Source organism: Daktulosphaira vitifoliae, unplaced genomic scaffold (genome assembly GCF_025091365.1).
Source record: "Daktulosphaira vitifoliae isolate Bord-2020 unplaced genomic scaffold, ASM2509136v1 Scaffold_5, whole genome shotgun sequence".
Classification (NCBI taxonomy): domain Eukaryota; kingdom Metazoa; phylum Arthropoda; class Insecta; order Hemiptera; family Phylloxeridae; genus Daktulosphaira; species Daktulosphaira vitifoliae.
Window position 1 is genome coordinate 10,937,567 of NW_026099576.1, and position 18,794 is coordinate 10,956,360.

General features: G+C 24.9%; 1 protein-coding gene across 1 annotated transcript; it reads left to right on the top strand.

Annotated features, from left to right (window-relative positions):
* Positions 1–10,233: 10,233 nt before the first annotated feature.
* LOC126908166 (uncharacterized) lies at positions 10,234–11,326 on the top strand. Its single transcript, XM_050690080.1, has 2 exons — positions 10,234–11,100; positions 11,171–11,326. The coding sequence occupies exons 1-2, from the start codon at positions 10,332–10,334 to the stop codon at positions 11,197–11,199; spliced, it is 798 nt and encodes a 265-aa protein (XP_050546037.1). The 5' UTR covers positions 10,234–10,331; the 3' UTR covers positions 11,200–11,326.
* The last annotated feature ends 7,468 nt before the right edge of the window (positions 11,327–18,794 follow it).

Genomic DNA, 18,794 nt, shown 5'->3' on the forward strand with positions numbered 1-18,794 from the left:
CAATTTTCTACAGCATATGCTGTAGAAAATTGTTGAAACTGTATAATTTCAAACTCATCACACGAGCAAAATGCTTTCGTGTGTAACTAATGTAATTTTTAAACCGTTTTAATTCAAATTTTTTTTCACAATTATAGGACATTTATTTTTGAAATCCTTGTTGTTTAAATAATTATATATGTTATAGGTAAAAAATAGAAAATAATAAATGCATATCAGAAATTTATTGAGTGTATGTTTAGTTATTATTGCTGATTCTTGTTTAGTATTAAAAAAGCATGTATTCATATATGTATACATGTATATTCTCAACTGGATTAAATATTTTTTTAACAAGATTCCAATTAATTTTACCTCTATTATTAAATGACTTAAGTTGCATATTTGATGTGTTGGGTTTTAGGACTTTGTAAATACTTATTTGTTATTGTTACCAACTAAACTTTCTCAAAATATTCAAATAAATGGTAAAAATAATACGGCATATTAAGTATGCAACTTAAAATATACTAATACAATAAATATTTTGTGATACTCTATTTTTAACTTTTTTAATTAACAAAATACTAATCCATTATTTAATTATAGTCAAAGGAAAAATATAAAAAAATCGTTTTTAATAACAGCAATATTGTTTACTATAAAGTAGCTACAAAACGATAAACAATATTATTATTTTTTAATGGAGATGGTATTGAGTTGTTTGATTACAAATGACAGTACTAATGACGGCATTAATTATGTAGTTTAACCAATGAATATTTGAATATTATTTAAGCTAAATCGATTGTATCCATTTTGTTTTTGAAATTCTGTCTAGCATAGAAGATAAAAATCTTATAAATATTAATTGACTGAAGTCTACAACAGAATATTTGATTGAATTTAAATAATACTGTAAATAATATTGTATGATAATTAAATTACATAAATATTAATTAGTATTCAAGAAACCTTTGTATTATAGCGTGTATATCAATTTACACATACAATTTCAATCAAAAGATATATACTAAACATATTTGATTAAAAAAAATCTAAATACATTAAGAAATTTCAGTAACAAAAATAAATTTAATAAAATCATATTATTCAATTAAAATTAAACAATAAGTTTAACATTAGTTGATTAGATTTTTTCGAATACTTATACATATTTTCCTTAAAACCTTTAAAATCCAAAAATAAAAAAAAAAAATAATTTTTATTCTTTGAAAATATAAAAAAAGAGTAGTTCAAAAGTATTTAATGTTAATGAAGATAATTAATTTTATTTATTATTCTGTACACATATTTTTTACAGTGCTCTAGTTAGTTACTTAAAGTTGACAGACATATTTACTTTTTTTTATACAGAAAAAAATTTAATTACGTTTCTTTCGTAACAACGAACATTTTTATAAGATATAAAAAAGGATATAAAGGGTAAGAATTTTTCTTAATTGTCATATTTTTACATGTGAATATCTCATGATGAATAAAACTCTATTTTTTGTATAACACTCCAGTTAGGAGACCTGACATTCAGCTGCATTTTTGTGAGTTGAACAATTCCTTTTGAACTGCTATACTTAATTTATAAATTCATTCCTTATACAGATATAATTTTAATTGAATATAAAGTTGAATTTGAAAACTTGTTTGAATGAATCTGTACAAGAAGGACCTAATTATTAGGTTATTTAATGTTACGTTAAACGGTCTTTATGTGATTACGACCCATAAAATTATAATACAAGAAATGGAGAAAATAATAATTGGGTTTTGTTTGCTATTAAATACTTAATAATGAATAACTAAAATTATATACATTAAATTAAATAATTATATACAAAGTTATGGTTGAAGTAAGTCCCAGGTCGGCCCGTCAGTTAACTGTCGGCTAAAGGTATCTCTTATTTCAATTTGAATTTTAACCAATTCTGATTAGATAAAAAATTCTTTAAAATAACATTTATATAAACAAATTTTCGTCTACATCACGGGATAATTATTAATTCGATCGAAGGGGGAAAATATTACAGCTGAACGGTACTCGTAGGATATGCGGTCATTAAAATTCTACAACAGCAACAACAAAAACAACGACCACGTCCCCTTCGTGTTAGGCTGGCTAACGTTCCCTCGAATATAAAAGTACTTGGACGGCATAACGGCTATAACAATAATTGCGATTGTCTTCGGACTAGTTTGCCAGTGACTTATACAAATAACTGTGCGGTACATCTGCAGTGTTAAAGGGGTTCGCGTTTATCTATATGCTACAAGGGGCGCCATGCAATCTAGTGTACGGTAACGAGCAAATTAATTATCGACTAACCCTCTTCGTTTTTCACGAGGGTTCGGAACACCTCCTCTTTGAACAGATACGTAGAAATACCATGCCAAAATATACCCATTGTCTATCATTTTTCTGGCGCTCGCTTATTTTTTTTTTTTGTTAGCTGGTAACGTGAAATTTTAAAGCGGCTCCGACGAACTTTTGTTTAAGCATACCCAAAAGTTTAGCGCACATGGATAGACAGGGTATTAGGTCGTTTCAACTTATACCGTATAATATAATAATGTCGTTTACGTCCGTATTATTATTACTGGAAAGAATGAACACTACTCTTTGAGTATTAAATAAATTACTTTAATTAGCAATACGACATCGTTCTAAATCATAGAACACTATTTTATTTAATAATACTTGATTTTAACACATAGTTTAGAGACTTTGTGATGTATTTCAATAAACGCTTAGTCGCACCAGTATGTTAGATTGACTTCTATTCCGTTGAACGATAACATTTCTTACAAAAATGTTATGATTTTTTGGATCAATTTAACTTGTGATTCCCATTGTACCCTATCCCCGACAAAGGCAATAAAACAATTGATATTTTTCTCCGTATCATAATGAAATATAAACTTATTTTGTTTACTGTTTGTAGTATTTCAAGTCTCTCAACAAATCACGGTTGATGTTATCAAATATCAAGATAAACAAACGGCGTCCCTTATTTTTGGGGTAGATACTCATCATTCGCGAGACTTGTAAAATTGTTTTCATTAAACTTGATGTATACTTTTTGAAAAAAATCAGCAATTTTAATTGAGATTGTCTGATTGTAAGCAAACATAAATCAAAGAAAATAACATCAAACTGTTAAAATTCTGTGTTTATGTTTTAGAAAACGATCGCATCATAAATAGTTTAAAATAAAATTAAAAAAAAGTTTAATTACAACTAACCAATAGATAATAATTTTTCTTAGTTTGAACTTATTGTTTCTTACTTAACCTTTTTTAGTAAAATCATTTCATTTTTTGAAAAAACGTGTATTTTATTTTTGTAAAAATACTTGTATAAATTAAAAAAGAATTGAACTATAAATTGTGAAAAGTATTTCTCAATTTTATTGATTCAGATTTATTAAATGCCAATTTTATTTATAGAAATAGTTAGAACATAATTTATATTGAAAATTTAAACGTATTATTTGTTGTTTCCCTTTATCGAATCTGGAAGTCTTGTTCTCAAGTAGTAAGTTAACCAAAAAATAAAATATTAAATATATTTTTAAAGGTATACAGAATGATTGATTTATTTTTGACTATTAAATCTCTTGTAATATAATAATGGTTTATTTTTCATATTTTGTTTAGTAACTATTACTAAACATAATATTACTATAATATGTATATCTCCAACTAAAGAAATAAAAACTTTTCAGTATTTCAGAAGTTATTAATATTTATAATGGAGAAAAGAGGCAATTATGGATTATATTTTTTTTATCATCATCCATACTCTTCCTCTCATCCTGGTACATAAATATTATATTTAATTCCTGAACTTTTGGTTCAAACGGTGTTTTCAGTCATTTTTTAGGTTGAATAAATTTCTTTTACGTGAACTAATTAAATATGTCTGTTACCATTTAAAATAATATAGTTGATATTCTTATAAGCTTCAAAAGTGTTTAACTACTTAAAATTTAAAAATAAATACCCTTTAAATAAGTCATAAATTTTCTAAATCATTATAATTTTAGAAGAAATCTAATAGTAAACAATAAATTAACAATCTGTATAAGCTATGCTTATTTATTTTTTTTATTATTTAATTTGATTTTAGGCTTAAATAAAAAATAAATTTATTTATAGAAACCAGTAGTTTTGAAGTATTTATCAAATGATAGCGTTTAGTAATTAATTAAAAAACAATATTTTATAGCTATTATTTAAAAATATTTTTAATGAATTATTAAAATTATTACTATTATTATTTAAATATGTGTAACATAATTAAATTAAAATGAATAATTAATTCATCATATATTGCAATATATTTTATGGTTCCTTAAGACAGGTTAATATAACTATCAAAATGTATTTCATTTTATTAATATTTTTAAAATAAATATCAAATGAGTTACAATGGCAAGACATGATCTATTATATGTATTAAATTGATTAAATAAAATTTAATAAATACTTTAAATTATAATCATTGTACAATTCCCAGTAAAAACCCTATAATAATTTTAACGAACATGATAAAATAATAGATTTTCCTCTATAATATATCAATTTGACAATTGGGTGAAATTCAAAGTAAAGAACAATAGTTATTTCTATTATAATTGATTATAAAATCACATATAACTGTTGAACGCAGTAATTCGATTTTACATAAATGAATGTTGTATTATTTTCAAAGTAATTTTAAAACAAAAAACCTTAAAATTCTTATATACATTGTTTATCAGTGTAATCGGTTTATCACAAATCACTTAATTATTCGTAAAATAAATACAATATAAGAAAAATAATTTTTGATGTCTTTTTGATATATATATTTTTGATCAGCTAATAATTAAAATAATTATTTTTAGGATCATCCCTTATTACATATAGAAATGTCAAGTTTATTTTTTGAAATGGTAACATACATATATTTAATTAACTTACAAAATAGAACATAATCTAATTAAGAAAATGACTGATCGATAACAACTTTTTAACCAGCATTTCAGAAGTTATTAATAATTAAAGTATGACTGGAGGTAAGGAGAGCGTTCTACTTTTTTTCACTAGTTATTTCCCGGTCGTGCTCTTCGTCCAGCCTAGGAATAAAAATTAGAATAATATCTAAAGTACTGGTTATCATAGTAAATAACTATTGCGCCCACTCATAAGTGATCTTGTGAAGATGTCATTGTTTATTGATTAGTAGTAATGAAACATTTTTTAAAGCGCTCAAACTACATTGGTTCGACATCTGTTGAAATATCAAGAATTAAATAGAAATGATTAATTCCTATGATTTTTATTCAAGGGATTTATTTCGAAGTTAATACAAAAAAGTAGTAATTTTAACGAATTTATTTTATATACTGTTATTGTTAGTAAGACTTGCACGCTAAACCATACAAAGCTTATAATTTTGGTTTAAGTTGGGACATTTTAAATGAAGGATGTGTGCTGTTCAAAGCAATTTTGTATATGAAATTCTTATAACACTTATAAGTTTTTTTTTCTGCCGTTCCAAACCATTAATCACTTATTAACCAAGGAAAAGAGAATTTCAGAAACCACCGATTATTTGGCACAAATATTTGCTTCAGGTGGATAACAGCCAATATCTGGTCATACGTACCGCATAGGCATACACGTATCGTTCACAGGAAGTAAAACGGTTTATATTTCTAAATGCGTGTACAATCACTGGTAATGTATTGATAGGGCAATGGTGTTATTGTAGCAACTATAAATGATTTGGAGAGAGAACTGCTGAGTATAAATGAAGAGTTTAGACGATATCAGTGCAATCCCTCTTGCCAAACCACTTAACTAGCCCATTACTCGCCGTACGCATGATAACATTAATATATACTATAAATGGGTCAAGAGCCGTTATGTCACACACGCAAGAGTGGTTTTTTATATTTACACACCCATTGGGAATTATTAGTTCGCATATCTTACAAAGCTTGCAACTGGGGTTAAGTTTGAACGTTTGCAGTGTATTTGTCATAACCAGAAATATCTACTGTTTTATAACTATAGTTAAATTTCTTACGGTCAAATAAAATAGTATTACTTTATGTATGATAAGTATTAAGTGTTTAAGTAATTTAGTTATAGGTAAAATAGCGCTTTTGCCAATTCAACAGCAGTTTTTATACATAAAGGACAACGTGATGCAGCTGCTTCTGAGCGCAACAATAAGGGATTCACAACGATATAGGAGTCATATCAACTGAATATACGTTCTAAAAATATTTTAACAGAGTTGAAATAATTTCAGGTATATATTTAGAGTATTGTCTATTATTTAAAATATAACAATCACTAATATAGGATATTATATGGCTTATAAAAATATATTTATATATCAGAAATTATAGTTAAATTTATTCATAATATATTATGATTATAGTCAAATTGTCTTAAATTTTTCATTTTTTTGAAAAAGTGTTTTTACTATAAAATAATATGAGTATGGCTTTGAACTGTATGCATTTATATATTTTATTAAGTTAATCCGAAAAAACAATCAGCTAGTACAAATTTTTATAGAATTAAAAACTTAGTAATGTGTTTTTTCCAATGTTATGGTTTTGTGATAAATCTCCCCTAAAATGATAAATATTTTTTTGTTATTATATAATCTTAAGTTGCGCAAACTTGAGATACTTCAAAATGGCGCAAACAAAATTTATAAATGTATATGATATAACTCTGAATATGAGTCATCCGTGTGACTAAGCTAATTTATCTAATACAGAATAATGCTTAATACCAGCAGGTTACTAAAATTGGCATAACATTTGTAATTTTTCATGTATCACAGCTTCTTAACAAAGCAACTCTTTATCACAAAATATAAACAATGACTAGAATATGTGGTTATTTAAATTTCTAAGTAAAAATAACTAAAATTGTTGATATAGTGTATATAATCCATTATTATTAAATCAACTACACAAGTGACCGATTAAAAATTACCCTTACAAATGCCAAAACAAACTGATACACAATATCAATGATTTTTGGAAATGTTGGTTTCAGTGATAATTTTATCAAAACAAGTGTTAGAATTATAAACAACATTTGTCGCCACAAGATTTATTTTAAATAACTTTAAAAATCACATATTTATACTACAATTTATAATTTTGAAATTCAGCAACTAAAATATTGGAACCAAAACTGTAACCCTTATTTTTATTATGTTTTGATTTTTAAGGGTTTCGTTGATGTGTTTCCCGGTAGCGGTTTGGGTTTGTTCATTTTTTAAGGGTTACAGTTTTTTTTGGTTCGACTCTAATTTCTGGTTTATATAGACACACATTGTTATTTCATTGATTTAAAACATCGATCAAAATTGCAACTTTCATCGATGAAACTTTTAGTTACAACCAAAATTCTAACGTTAAACAATATAAAAGCATATCAATATGTTATAAAATGCCATACTTACTTTTCTGTTGAATTTGTGTCTGAAATTTTAATTTTGGATCAATAATTTTTTTTACCGTCTTTAATTTGAACAATTATGTGGGCAGTGGTGTGGCGCAGTAGATTATTTAATCGCCGTATTAGGGCTGATATTCAAGTGCGCTGTTGTTTCCCGAATGGGGTTATCCACCTGGAAACTTTAACAGTGACACATATCATGACAATATTTTAGTTCCCTCAGCTATAATAAGGTTGCGTTAGGTCAACAGCTGGTGTATAGTTTAATTAAACAGTTTTCAAATAAGCTTATAGAAATCATGTATTAAATATTTATTCACTAAAAGAAATTATCAAAATAATTTTTATTTCATCTAAAATCTGCTGGTTCACTAAATTCTGATGACCCTGTATAGAAATAAAAGCAAATTTAAGAAAATCAATGGATAAATTATATCATCTATTTAAATATTTAGGATAAAAATTTAGATGACATAACATATTACATGACTTATTTTATTAACACCGAAAAAAATAATTTGAAAATGACGATTTACAATCATTGTTAAAATAGAATCAAGTTGTTTTATAATTTCGATTTGAAATGAATGATTATTTTTTTGAAAACAATCATTTATTTTTTATTATTGATTTTTTGATTGTTAAAGAATTTATTTTGTTATTTATTTCAAAGTTTATATTTATTAATTATTATTGGAAACTTGAGTTATTTATCTGTTATTTAGTTTTAAAGATTAAACACTTACATTTATAACACATATCACACATATTAAGTATTATATATATATCACTAGTTTTGCGCAGGCGACCCCTGCCATCACCAGTGATTATTTTCATTTTATTACACACTAATAGGTTGGTCAGTCCTTGGAGTTGTATACTAAGTATCTAACCTAAATGTAAAAAAAACCGTAATAACCGAGTAAGCAATCTACTACTTACTTGGTTCATACATATAATGTATTAATAATTAATATTTTATTAAATACTTATCATAGTATTAAAATTACTATCCAACCGAGAGATGAATTGAAAAGATTAAACCNATATAATGTATTAATAATTAATATTTTATTAAATACTTATCATAGTATTAAAATTACTATCTTTCATACAAACTTTTGAAAGTAGAAGAAGTTTTAATTATTTAAAGTTGAGCTAGACAGTAAATTTTAATTTAGGTGAGTAATCAATAGTTCTTTAGTTTCTTTTAAATAATTTTTATTGATTTTCATTCTTGCCATTAGTTATGTATTTAAAAATAACTATTTTATAAAATCAAATGTATCATTTTTGGTAAATACATAAATTTAATACTAGGAGTAATACTTTATGTTTCTCCCAACTGAAATAAACTGATATCAAATATATTTTCAGTTCATACTCCTTAGAATGATTTTAAAATAATTAAAACTAGTTATTCTAAATGAAGTTCCATAATTATGAATCATTACTGTACAATTTTTTTAATAAAATACTATAAAATATTTAAAACAAATGTGTATTATAAATACGCTGATCATTAAAAGTGCATCATTATAAGTGAAATATTTTTCTTATTTTATTCAAAATAAGACACATAATAAGTAATGTTTGATAATAAATTTTATAGTAATATGAATAATATAAATATAATATATCAATTCAATATTAAAATAATGCAATTTTACATAATATCTATCAGGATATCGCTTCAATAGAAAAACACCAAGGAAAATGGATGACTATGTATGGATTTTAATTAGAAATAAAAATGTAAACACTATTCACTAAAGAAAAAGTTTAAATGGATATTTTTAAAATTACTTGTGTGGAATACTTATTTATTTATATTTATTTTATATAAAAATTCTGCTATTCTTAATGATGTTTTTTATTAAATAGTTAACATTTTAAAAATCATATATTACCATAGTTTTCTACCACAAAAAGTACATAAGTCTGTACTTTTTTTTTCTTTGTTTAAGTGAATTATGTTTAAAGACTTTAAATATAATCAATATTGTTATTACAATTTTTTTATTTATTAAGTTTTTTTTTCACATTTATAGCGGTTGTGTTTAGTTGTGTTAGCTAAATGTGACATAATAAACAAAATTTTAGTATTTTTTTTATTTTCATACAATTTTTTATTGATATAATAAATAATAAAAACAGTAACACATCCATACTCTGCCAAGACTCTGGGAGAAGTATAAATAAAAATAAAAATAATTGGATCCTTGATAGTACTTTATTATTAGTAAGAACATATAGTGATTACTACGCTACATTTTGTATTACCATACAAACCATACAAATATACCAGAAAAACATGAACAGATATTAAATCACCAAAATATATTAAATATTGTAAACAAAAAAACTGAAGTAACTAATACAAAGTTTAAAATACCTAAATTGAAAAATAGATGTTTTATTTTTAAATTAATATTTAGCTTATTTTAGGATCTTCCATTATTAAAATATACATTTTGAGTAATTTTATCTCAAAATGAAAAATCAGGTATAAAAGTGATAATATACTGTGTGATATTAATTTGTTTTAAAAAATTTTCGGTAAATATTCAGCAGCTTAAAACTAAAATAAAAAAAATTAAAAAGCTCTGTTATAATGTGACAGATGTTTTGTTAATGTATATTTTGATATTTATAAACATAGAACAGATTAAATACATGTTATTTGACATTTTGCCAAATAATATTTTGATCGAAAATTTTCAGTCATAGTAGTTATTAGCAATTATTTTAGAATGCTTTCATTAAAACTTATAAAGTTAAGTTTTATATTTTCTGTGATTTTGTATGCAAAAGGAAACCAGAGTTCAAAAAAAAAAATACAGCAGATAGATAACTTACTAATGTATCCGGGTTGGACAAAATTAAATGATTTAATCTGCATAAAATATTATAGAAGAAAATATAATCTTCAAAATTTGATTAAAACAAACAAGTATCGCTATGATGGTAATCCAAAAATAAAAATCACTACTATATTTCTTGGATGCACTTACGCAAAAGTTATAAAAAATCTTTGTACAGTTATTAGCAATCTTATACAAGATAGTAAAAGAAAATTTTATGAAATGAACGATTTAATTAATGGATTTTTTTGCACCGAAAAACTCATAAACATTATATCTTTATTAATTGTTCCACTGGCAACAATGTTTAAAGGAGCTATGGATGCTTTGGATTTATTACTTACTAACCGATGGTTTAATAAAAAATATACCTACATGAAAAGTTCTCGATTAGAGAAAATTGGAACTATTCATGACTATTTAGACAAACAAATTCTCTCACGTGATGATATTTTTACATACTTTTGGACATTAAATGTTGTAGATAATTTTATTAAAATCATAATGGCAGAGATAAATTATGACACTGCACAATATTGTGAATTTGTACCATTTGATACAAATTATTTATGGAATGAATGGAATCTAGAATATAAAACCATTATTGATCATGGCATTAATTTAGTGTTTTTAAAATTCCTATCCAATAAAATTGAGTATTATATCCAGACAGTAATTATACAAAAGTATTTTCAACTCGGATTTAAATATGATTCAATCACCGGAGAAACGTATATAACAAAACCGGGAGAGCTAATTGAGCTAGGTATTTAATATAAAAAAATATTTATTAAAATATCATATAAATGTCTTATATTTCTTTTTTATGAATTTAGAATTGGAACTTAAAGCAACAAATATATAGCATCCAAAGCAAATATTAATAGTAACTCAATTAATGTTGTAATAAAATAAGTTTCGTTCAACACTTATGTTTTATAATAATCACAATTTGCATACTTAATTTTTATATCATTGAGTAATTCAATAAATTAATAACATATAATTTCAACAAAATAATATGATCTAATTGTTGATTTATTTTTCATCACTAAAAATGTATGATATAATTATTTGATAATCTTAAATATCACACAAATTAGAAAATTACATTTTTATAAGTAAATATAGTTTGTTTTTTTAATGTATCAGTTAATTGACAATAATTACAATTAACAATTAAATAGTGAGGACTGTAATTTATACACACATTTATTTATTGGTTATTCACATAGAATAAATTAATAAATATATTATCGATATTGACAATTATAAAAATTAAAAGTAAATACTGTAGGTTTAGATTGGGTATTTTTATTATAAGTCATTTCTTACCCTTAATCTTCCCACCTAATTATATACATTTATATTATTATGCTAAAAAACCTAGTTAAATCCAAATCGTCATTTTAATAATTAAATTATTATATGATAAATAAACTATAAAATTAGGCATGAACCATATGGAAAAATTAAATTGATATCCTTATAAGATTAAAGGACTACACCAAATTTAATAAATTGAAATCAAAATGTAACTAAATGAAACCACAAAAATTATAAATATTATTATTAGATCTCTTACATTGAGCGTATGACAGAGTACCGAGAGTGGTTTTAAAGTAGGCATTAATGAGAAAAGGAGTCCCGAAAACGTACATTAATATAATAGAAGATATGTATGATGGCACTTGTACCAGGGTAAAAAGCGTAGGAAGAATATCAGAAGGTTTTCGGGTAAGAGTAGGAGTGCTCCAAGGTTCTAATTTAAGCCCTTACTTATTCTCAATAGTGATGGACGAAATTACTAGAGAAATACAAGAATAGGTGCCGTGATGCATGTTGTTTGCTGATGATATAGTGTTAATAGGAGAAATTAGGGAGGAAATTAATCAAAGGCTAGAGGTGTGAAGATCAGCTCTTGAAGAAAAGGGTTTAAGAATAAGTAGAAGTAAGACTGAGTATATAGAGTACGAGTTTGACAAAGGAGAACATGAGGTAGGTGAAATGAGGAGGTCAGTGACAATTGGCGAGGACGTGATTGGAGAGGTGGAGAGTTTTAAGTATTTAAGGTCAGTTGTGCAAATAGTGGTGGTGTTGACGAGGATGTAAGGCACAGAATTAAGTGCGGGTGGTTGAAGTGGAAAGAAGCGTCTGGTGTCTTATGCGATTAAAGAATTCCAATGAGGCTGAAAGGTAAAATCTACAAGACTGTAATAAGGCCAGCTATGATGTATGGTTCAGAGTGTTGGGCGGTTGATAAGAAAGTAGACCAGAGAATGAGTATAGCACAGATGAGAATGCTTAGATGGATGAGTGGAGTGACTAGAAAAGATAGAATAAGGAACGAGCATATAAGAGGGAGTATAGGTGTAGCATCAATTGTGGATAAGATGAGAGAAAATAGACTTAGATGGTTTGGTCATGTAATGAGGAAAGAAGAATCGGAAGCTGTAAGAATAGTTATAGAAATGAATGTTGAAGGAAGAAGAGGTAGAGAAAGACCAAAAAAGAGATGGAGGGATGCTATTGAATGCGATTTGAGGACAGCTGATGTGAGCGTAAATGATGTGAGAGATCGTGTCAAGTGGAAGTTTAGGATAAGGATGGCCGACCCTAAGTAGTTGGGATTAAGGCGAGGAAGAAGAAGAAGAATATTAGATCTCTTACAGTATATATCTGCTGTGCATACGGAAAAGTTTTAAAATATTTGATATCTATGATACCATTCATGTGTCTAGAAGGTTATAAAATTTTCATACTTGACTAATATTAAATTATTCTTTACCATATTTACATAGTAATTACTTTAATTCTAGCTACTTGATTTCTATAAAAGTAATAATTTTTTTCGACTAGTTATTTTCTTCGTTAGATCATTTTTAGTTTTGATGCGAAGCTATGGAGGTGTTAATTTTACTATGATATGTTTTTTTTGTGTCTGTTGCCACTATTTCTCAGCTCTCACTAGATCGATTTCTTTCAATGATACGTCAAAAGTTCACAAATTGCATCTAGTTGAAAACGTTGTCTTTAATAATTAAAAAAAATTCTCTCGTTTCCTGTAAATGGGGGTAAATCCCCTAAAAAATTACGCTTTTTAATTCGATACATTTTTACATTTTTTTCACTTAGATTTTTTATTATAAAGTGCCATAAATTTTTTAAAAATTATCAAAAAAAATAATTTTTTTTATATATAAATCTTAATGATTTCCCTTTTATACATTATTTTTTTTGAAATTCATAATAGCAACTTTTAACAAAAGTCAACTTTTCAACTTGACTTTTGTAAATGTTCTGAAATTTTGCATCCTTTAAATATATGTTAAATTAAAGCTTATATTATGTAGTATAAAATAAAAACAATTTTCAGTCATAGTTATTAGCAATTATTTTAGAATGCTATCATTAAAACTTATCAAGTTAAGTTTTATATTTTCTGTGATTTTGTATACAAAAGGAAACCAGAGTTCAAAAAAAAAAAAAAAATACACCAGATAGATAACTTACTATTGTATCCGGGATGGACAAATTTAAATGATTTAATCTGCATAAAATATTATAGTAGAAAATATAATCTTCAAAATTTGACTAAAACAAACAAATATCGCTATGATGGTAATCCAAAAATAAAAATCATTACTATATTTCTTGGATGCACTATGCAAAAGTTATAAAAATCTTTGTACAGTAATTAGCAACCTAATACAAGATAGTTAATCTCATGATAGACCCTATTGTATTACCTTTTTTTTTTTGGTTTTACACTCTCCGGTCGGAGTACTTATCAAATTGAATGTGGTTTTTGCATTGGATAACACAAGGAGACGTAAAAGGAATTTCATTGAACAATCACCCTTAAATGAACAATGAGTTCATAACTTCACATTGAATAAAAAAATAATATGGTCATAAGAAATATAGTTGTATGTTAAATTTTGGCATTTTGAAACGTTCATTAGTCAATCTCACAATATATTTATTGTGTTGTATTATTTTGTACTTTGTGTAATAAGCACAAATATGGTTAGTATAATAATTGCTAACGACAATTGTAGTAATGATCATAGTGATTTAGCAGTCTTATGAAATAATTATTTAAATAGTAAAAGTAAAATATAACATACAAGTATGAAAATTTTTATAATATATAAAAAGTGAACGGTTTCTAATAAACCATTAGATTACTCTCGAAATTTATATAATATAATTAAAAAATTTTTGATTATTTTTAATTACATATATCTCTTGATTTATCAGCTAATAATTATATTTTAGAAACACCCCCTTTATATTTAATAGGATTATCAGCTTAATATGTAAATTATAATCGTAATATATTTTTTTAGATTGAAAAAGCCAAACTTCCGAAAAAATGTCTTGCATTTTTTCACCTTTTCAATAGCTAATAATAATAATAATATTCTAATATTAAATATTAATTCAAAGTTGTTATAAAATGTAGTATTTTTGTTACGGAACACATTTACTCCATACAGCCTAATATAATAATAAATATGTGCGATGAGTGACTGGTTATATCTAATAAATTTCAATCTAGTATATACGTCTATTCAAAAATAGACTATCGAAAACAAATATATTAGAATAAATTTATGCTCGAAAATTAACAAAGTTCTATAAATTATTAAAATTTATTTGCTCATAGTATATTTTAGAGTTTTAAATTGTGAAAATAAGAATTGGAATTACAGTTTATACCTCCAAACCTATTTGTTTTGTGCAAAGTAAATATATAATTTTTAAGATTTTAAAATACTGTATTATATATAAAGAAATGGCTGATCTTACTTATTCAAAACTATTTACAACTAAGTGATAAAAAAATCATACCATTTGTATATCTATAAATAGTATTTTTGGTTTAGTTGAGTAGTATTTATTTCTGGATCTATAAGTCGTTTTATATGTTTAGGTTATCCCTTAACTATTATAAAGGTACCAAATTCATTTTTTTAAATGACAATATACATATTAAACGTGTATATTGCTATTTAGATAAATATTAAATAACTGATAATATAATAAATATTTTAATTAATAAATTGATATGTCGAAAAAATTATTTGTTTTAGAGAAATCAAGTAGCTAGCGTTAAAGTAATTACTATGTGTATATGGTAATGAATAATTAAATACTGTTTTCATATTATTTACTTTGGTGTATGTCCAATCGTTATATCTTAAAAGGATGTTAAGAATTAAAAGAATATTTTCCCATATAGTTTATGCCTAATTTACTAGTTTATTCATCATATAATAGTTTAATTATTAAGATGACGGGTTGGATTTAACTACGTTTCTTAGCATAATAATATATGTTTAAATGTATATAATTAGGTGGGAAGAGTAAGGGTAAGAAATGAATCATAATAAAAATACCCACTCTAAACCTACAGTATTCACTTTTAATTGTTATAATTGTTAATATCGATATTATATTTATTAAATTATTTATTTTTAAGAGTTTAAATGAGGACATTACTAAACCTTATAAACACATTTTAGTGGTTAGAAGAATACTAATCGTTTTTTTAAATACTAAGGTTTTATGCGTAGTCAAAAATCATTAATATAACAGTAATTAACTCTATCATATTATAAAAATGTACGGTATACACACATTTTAAAAGTATTGGGATCGAGGCGTTCATGCTGCACCACTTCGTGCAGAAGAAATCCTCAGAGTAAGTCCCTGTGTAAAGGCACATGCCACTTGGGGTTGCTTAACTTACATAAAACCGTATAGTTACAATTTAACACATGAACAAATAATTTAATACTTTAATTTACATTAAAAAGTTTATTATTTTTAAACTCTCGAACCATGACACCGATAAAATATAATTAATCATATGTAGTAACTCACTCGTGTTCTACCGCATTTAGATAAGAATATTCTTGTCTCTGATAAAAACTCCTAGTAGACCAGTGTATTTATTCATAAATAATAAACGAGTTTTTTTTGAAATCAAGCTTTTCAATTTTTTATACGTTTTTCTCCGTAAAAATAATAATATTAAATTATTGAATATAAATTTCATACTACATTTAATTAATACAATAAGTATATTCATTCATGCATTATGCTTATAGATCATAGAACTATTAATTAAGAATAACGATTGAAATAGGAATTAAATTGCTTTTAGAACAATCGTCCTTTTTCTTAAAACTAAACACTATTTACATCGAAGTGTTTCTTATGATTTAATTTTTAATCACTGTCAGATATTATCTATACTTGCCCCAACTATGTCACTTCAATACCGTGTCGTGACCCCATTGTACTACCGTTTTCTTATATGATATTATCATATAAAATTTTTTCTGGTATATTATTTTACAAAATGTAGCGTAGTAAACACTATATGCTTTTACTAATAATATAGACTAGATATAGTACTACCAAGGATCCAATTATTTTTATATTAATAAGTACTTCTGCCGGGGTCACAGCACAGTGAGGACGTGTTACCGATTTTTATTATTTATTATATCAATAGAAAATTGTATGGAAATAAAAAAAAACCTAAAATTTTGTTGTCATAATTGACCCTCAGAGTCTGTGATAGTGACGTCATAAAAAACTAAGTAGCTACCTGTATTTGTAATCCCTCGTGTATTATACGTGTATATTAACTCAATAATTTGAATCTTTAAAGTTTTATAATCTAATTAGCAAATAAAGTTTTATTAAAGAATCAAATGCCTTTTACTAATAAAAAAACCCAAACATTTTATTAAATTCAAAATACATGTTTCCATTTGAAAAAACAAAGTTAACACCCTTACAAGGCATCAGGGATAAACTTTAAAAGTATTAGATATCCATTAATTTAAGAAAAATATGTAACTAAAGGTAACCAAAAAAAAATTTTACATTATTTTTATTTTGTAAGTAATTGATCGGGTTATGATAAAAAAAACAACCTAATTATAAATAGTATGTAAAATAAAAAATTTGTAGAAGTATCAATTAAACACAGTCAACATAAACCTTATATTAAGATGTATTATGAAATACATTAATTTATTTATTTTATGTTTTACCCGATTGCTAAGAGTATTGAATCGTATTTTATATCGCTAACAAGTTATGTATTTTATATGAAAATGTGTTTCCTCCCTTTATTATTTTTTTTATCAAACGTCCCTCTGCGGTTGGCACATTTAAAAGAGTTCTCTTGGGGCTCAAATTTCTTTTGTGCGCTAACAATAATTTTTGTCAAAAGCGGTAGGACGAAGAATAAAAAGGTGGAAATAATTGGAATACTTAAATTCGACATAAGTGCGTTTTTGATACTATTCTGGTTTCTGATCGAAAACAAGCACAAAGCGTTTCAAATAATAATATCATATTGAAACCGAATATAAATTGGACAGCGATTTTACATTTATTTTACAGTATTTTAAGGATTCTATAAAATTTATCATAAGATACTTTATTTAAATTATTTAGGAATTTATATTGAATTAATAAACAATTAATGTAATTAAAATTAAATTTAAGGTTCTAAAACACATAGAACACGTAGAAGTTACTAAATTAAATGAGGCTATTTCAATGCAAAAGTAAAATTCATAATTAGACACTTTAAATTTAATTAACATAACTATAACGTTATTACGGAACTAATTACCGACGTATTAATATAAAATATATACTTAGTAATTTAGTATATACCATATTGTATTATACTTTTAACATAATATTATCAATCAGTTTAATTCATATAGTAACAATGGTCTATTTTACTTTAAACAATGCATTTTTATTAGTGATATTTTTATAGACAATAACTTGGAGTATTATTATTAGTGGCTGGTTTCATGCAGTCGAAAAAACTGCAATTTTTTTCGATGGACCAATTTAAACTAATTGGACGGTGTTGGTCACATTCCCAGTAAAACAATTAGAATCACCCCAACGATATTCTTTTAAAAATTTTCACCTCAAATGAGATTATTTTTAAAGTACATTTTATAATAATACAATAAACATTATAGTATTATTGCCATTTAATTATTGCTAAAATAATAAATGAATGTATTATTGGGATTGCTTACAATTTTTACTTCATATATAATTTTATAATCGCTATCGAATGATGTAATAATTAATTTAACGAAAAGTTTACTTTCTATTGAACTATTATAAATAACATAAAGAATACTATAATAATTATAATATTCTAAATTAATTTACATAACTATTATGTAAATAAATTTAGAGTATAGCCGCAAAGAGTTCTTCAATGTAATTAAAAGGATTTTCCGTAGTAAGATTATTTATGATAGTCGTAATAAATATAATTTTAAAATATCATGAATGAACGAAGTAATCAAATATTATTTTTTTTGGTTTAACTTAAATTAAATTATTTTTAGTTTTAAAGCAAAACCTAATTAATTATTTTTTAATTATATTTAATTA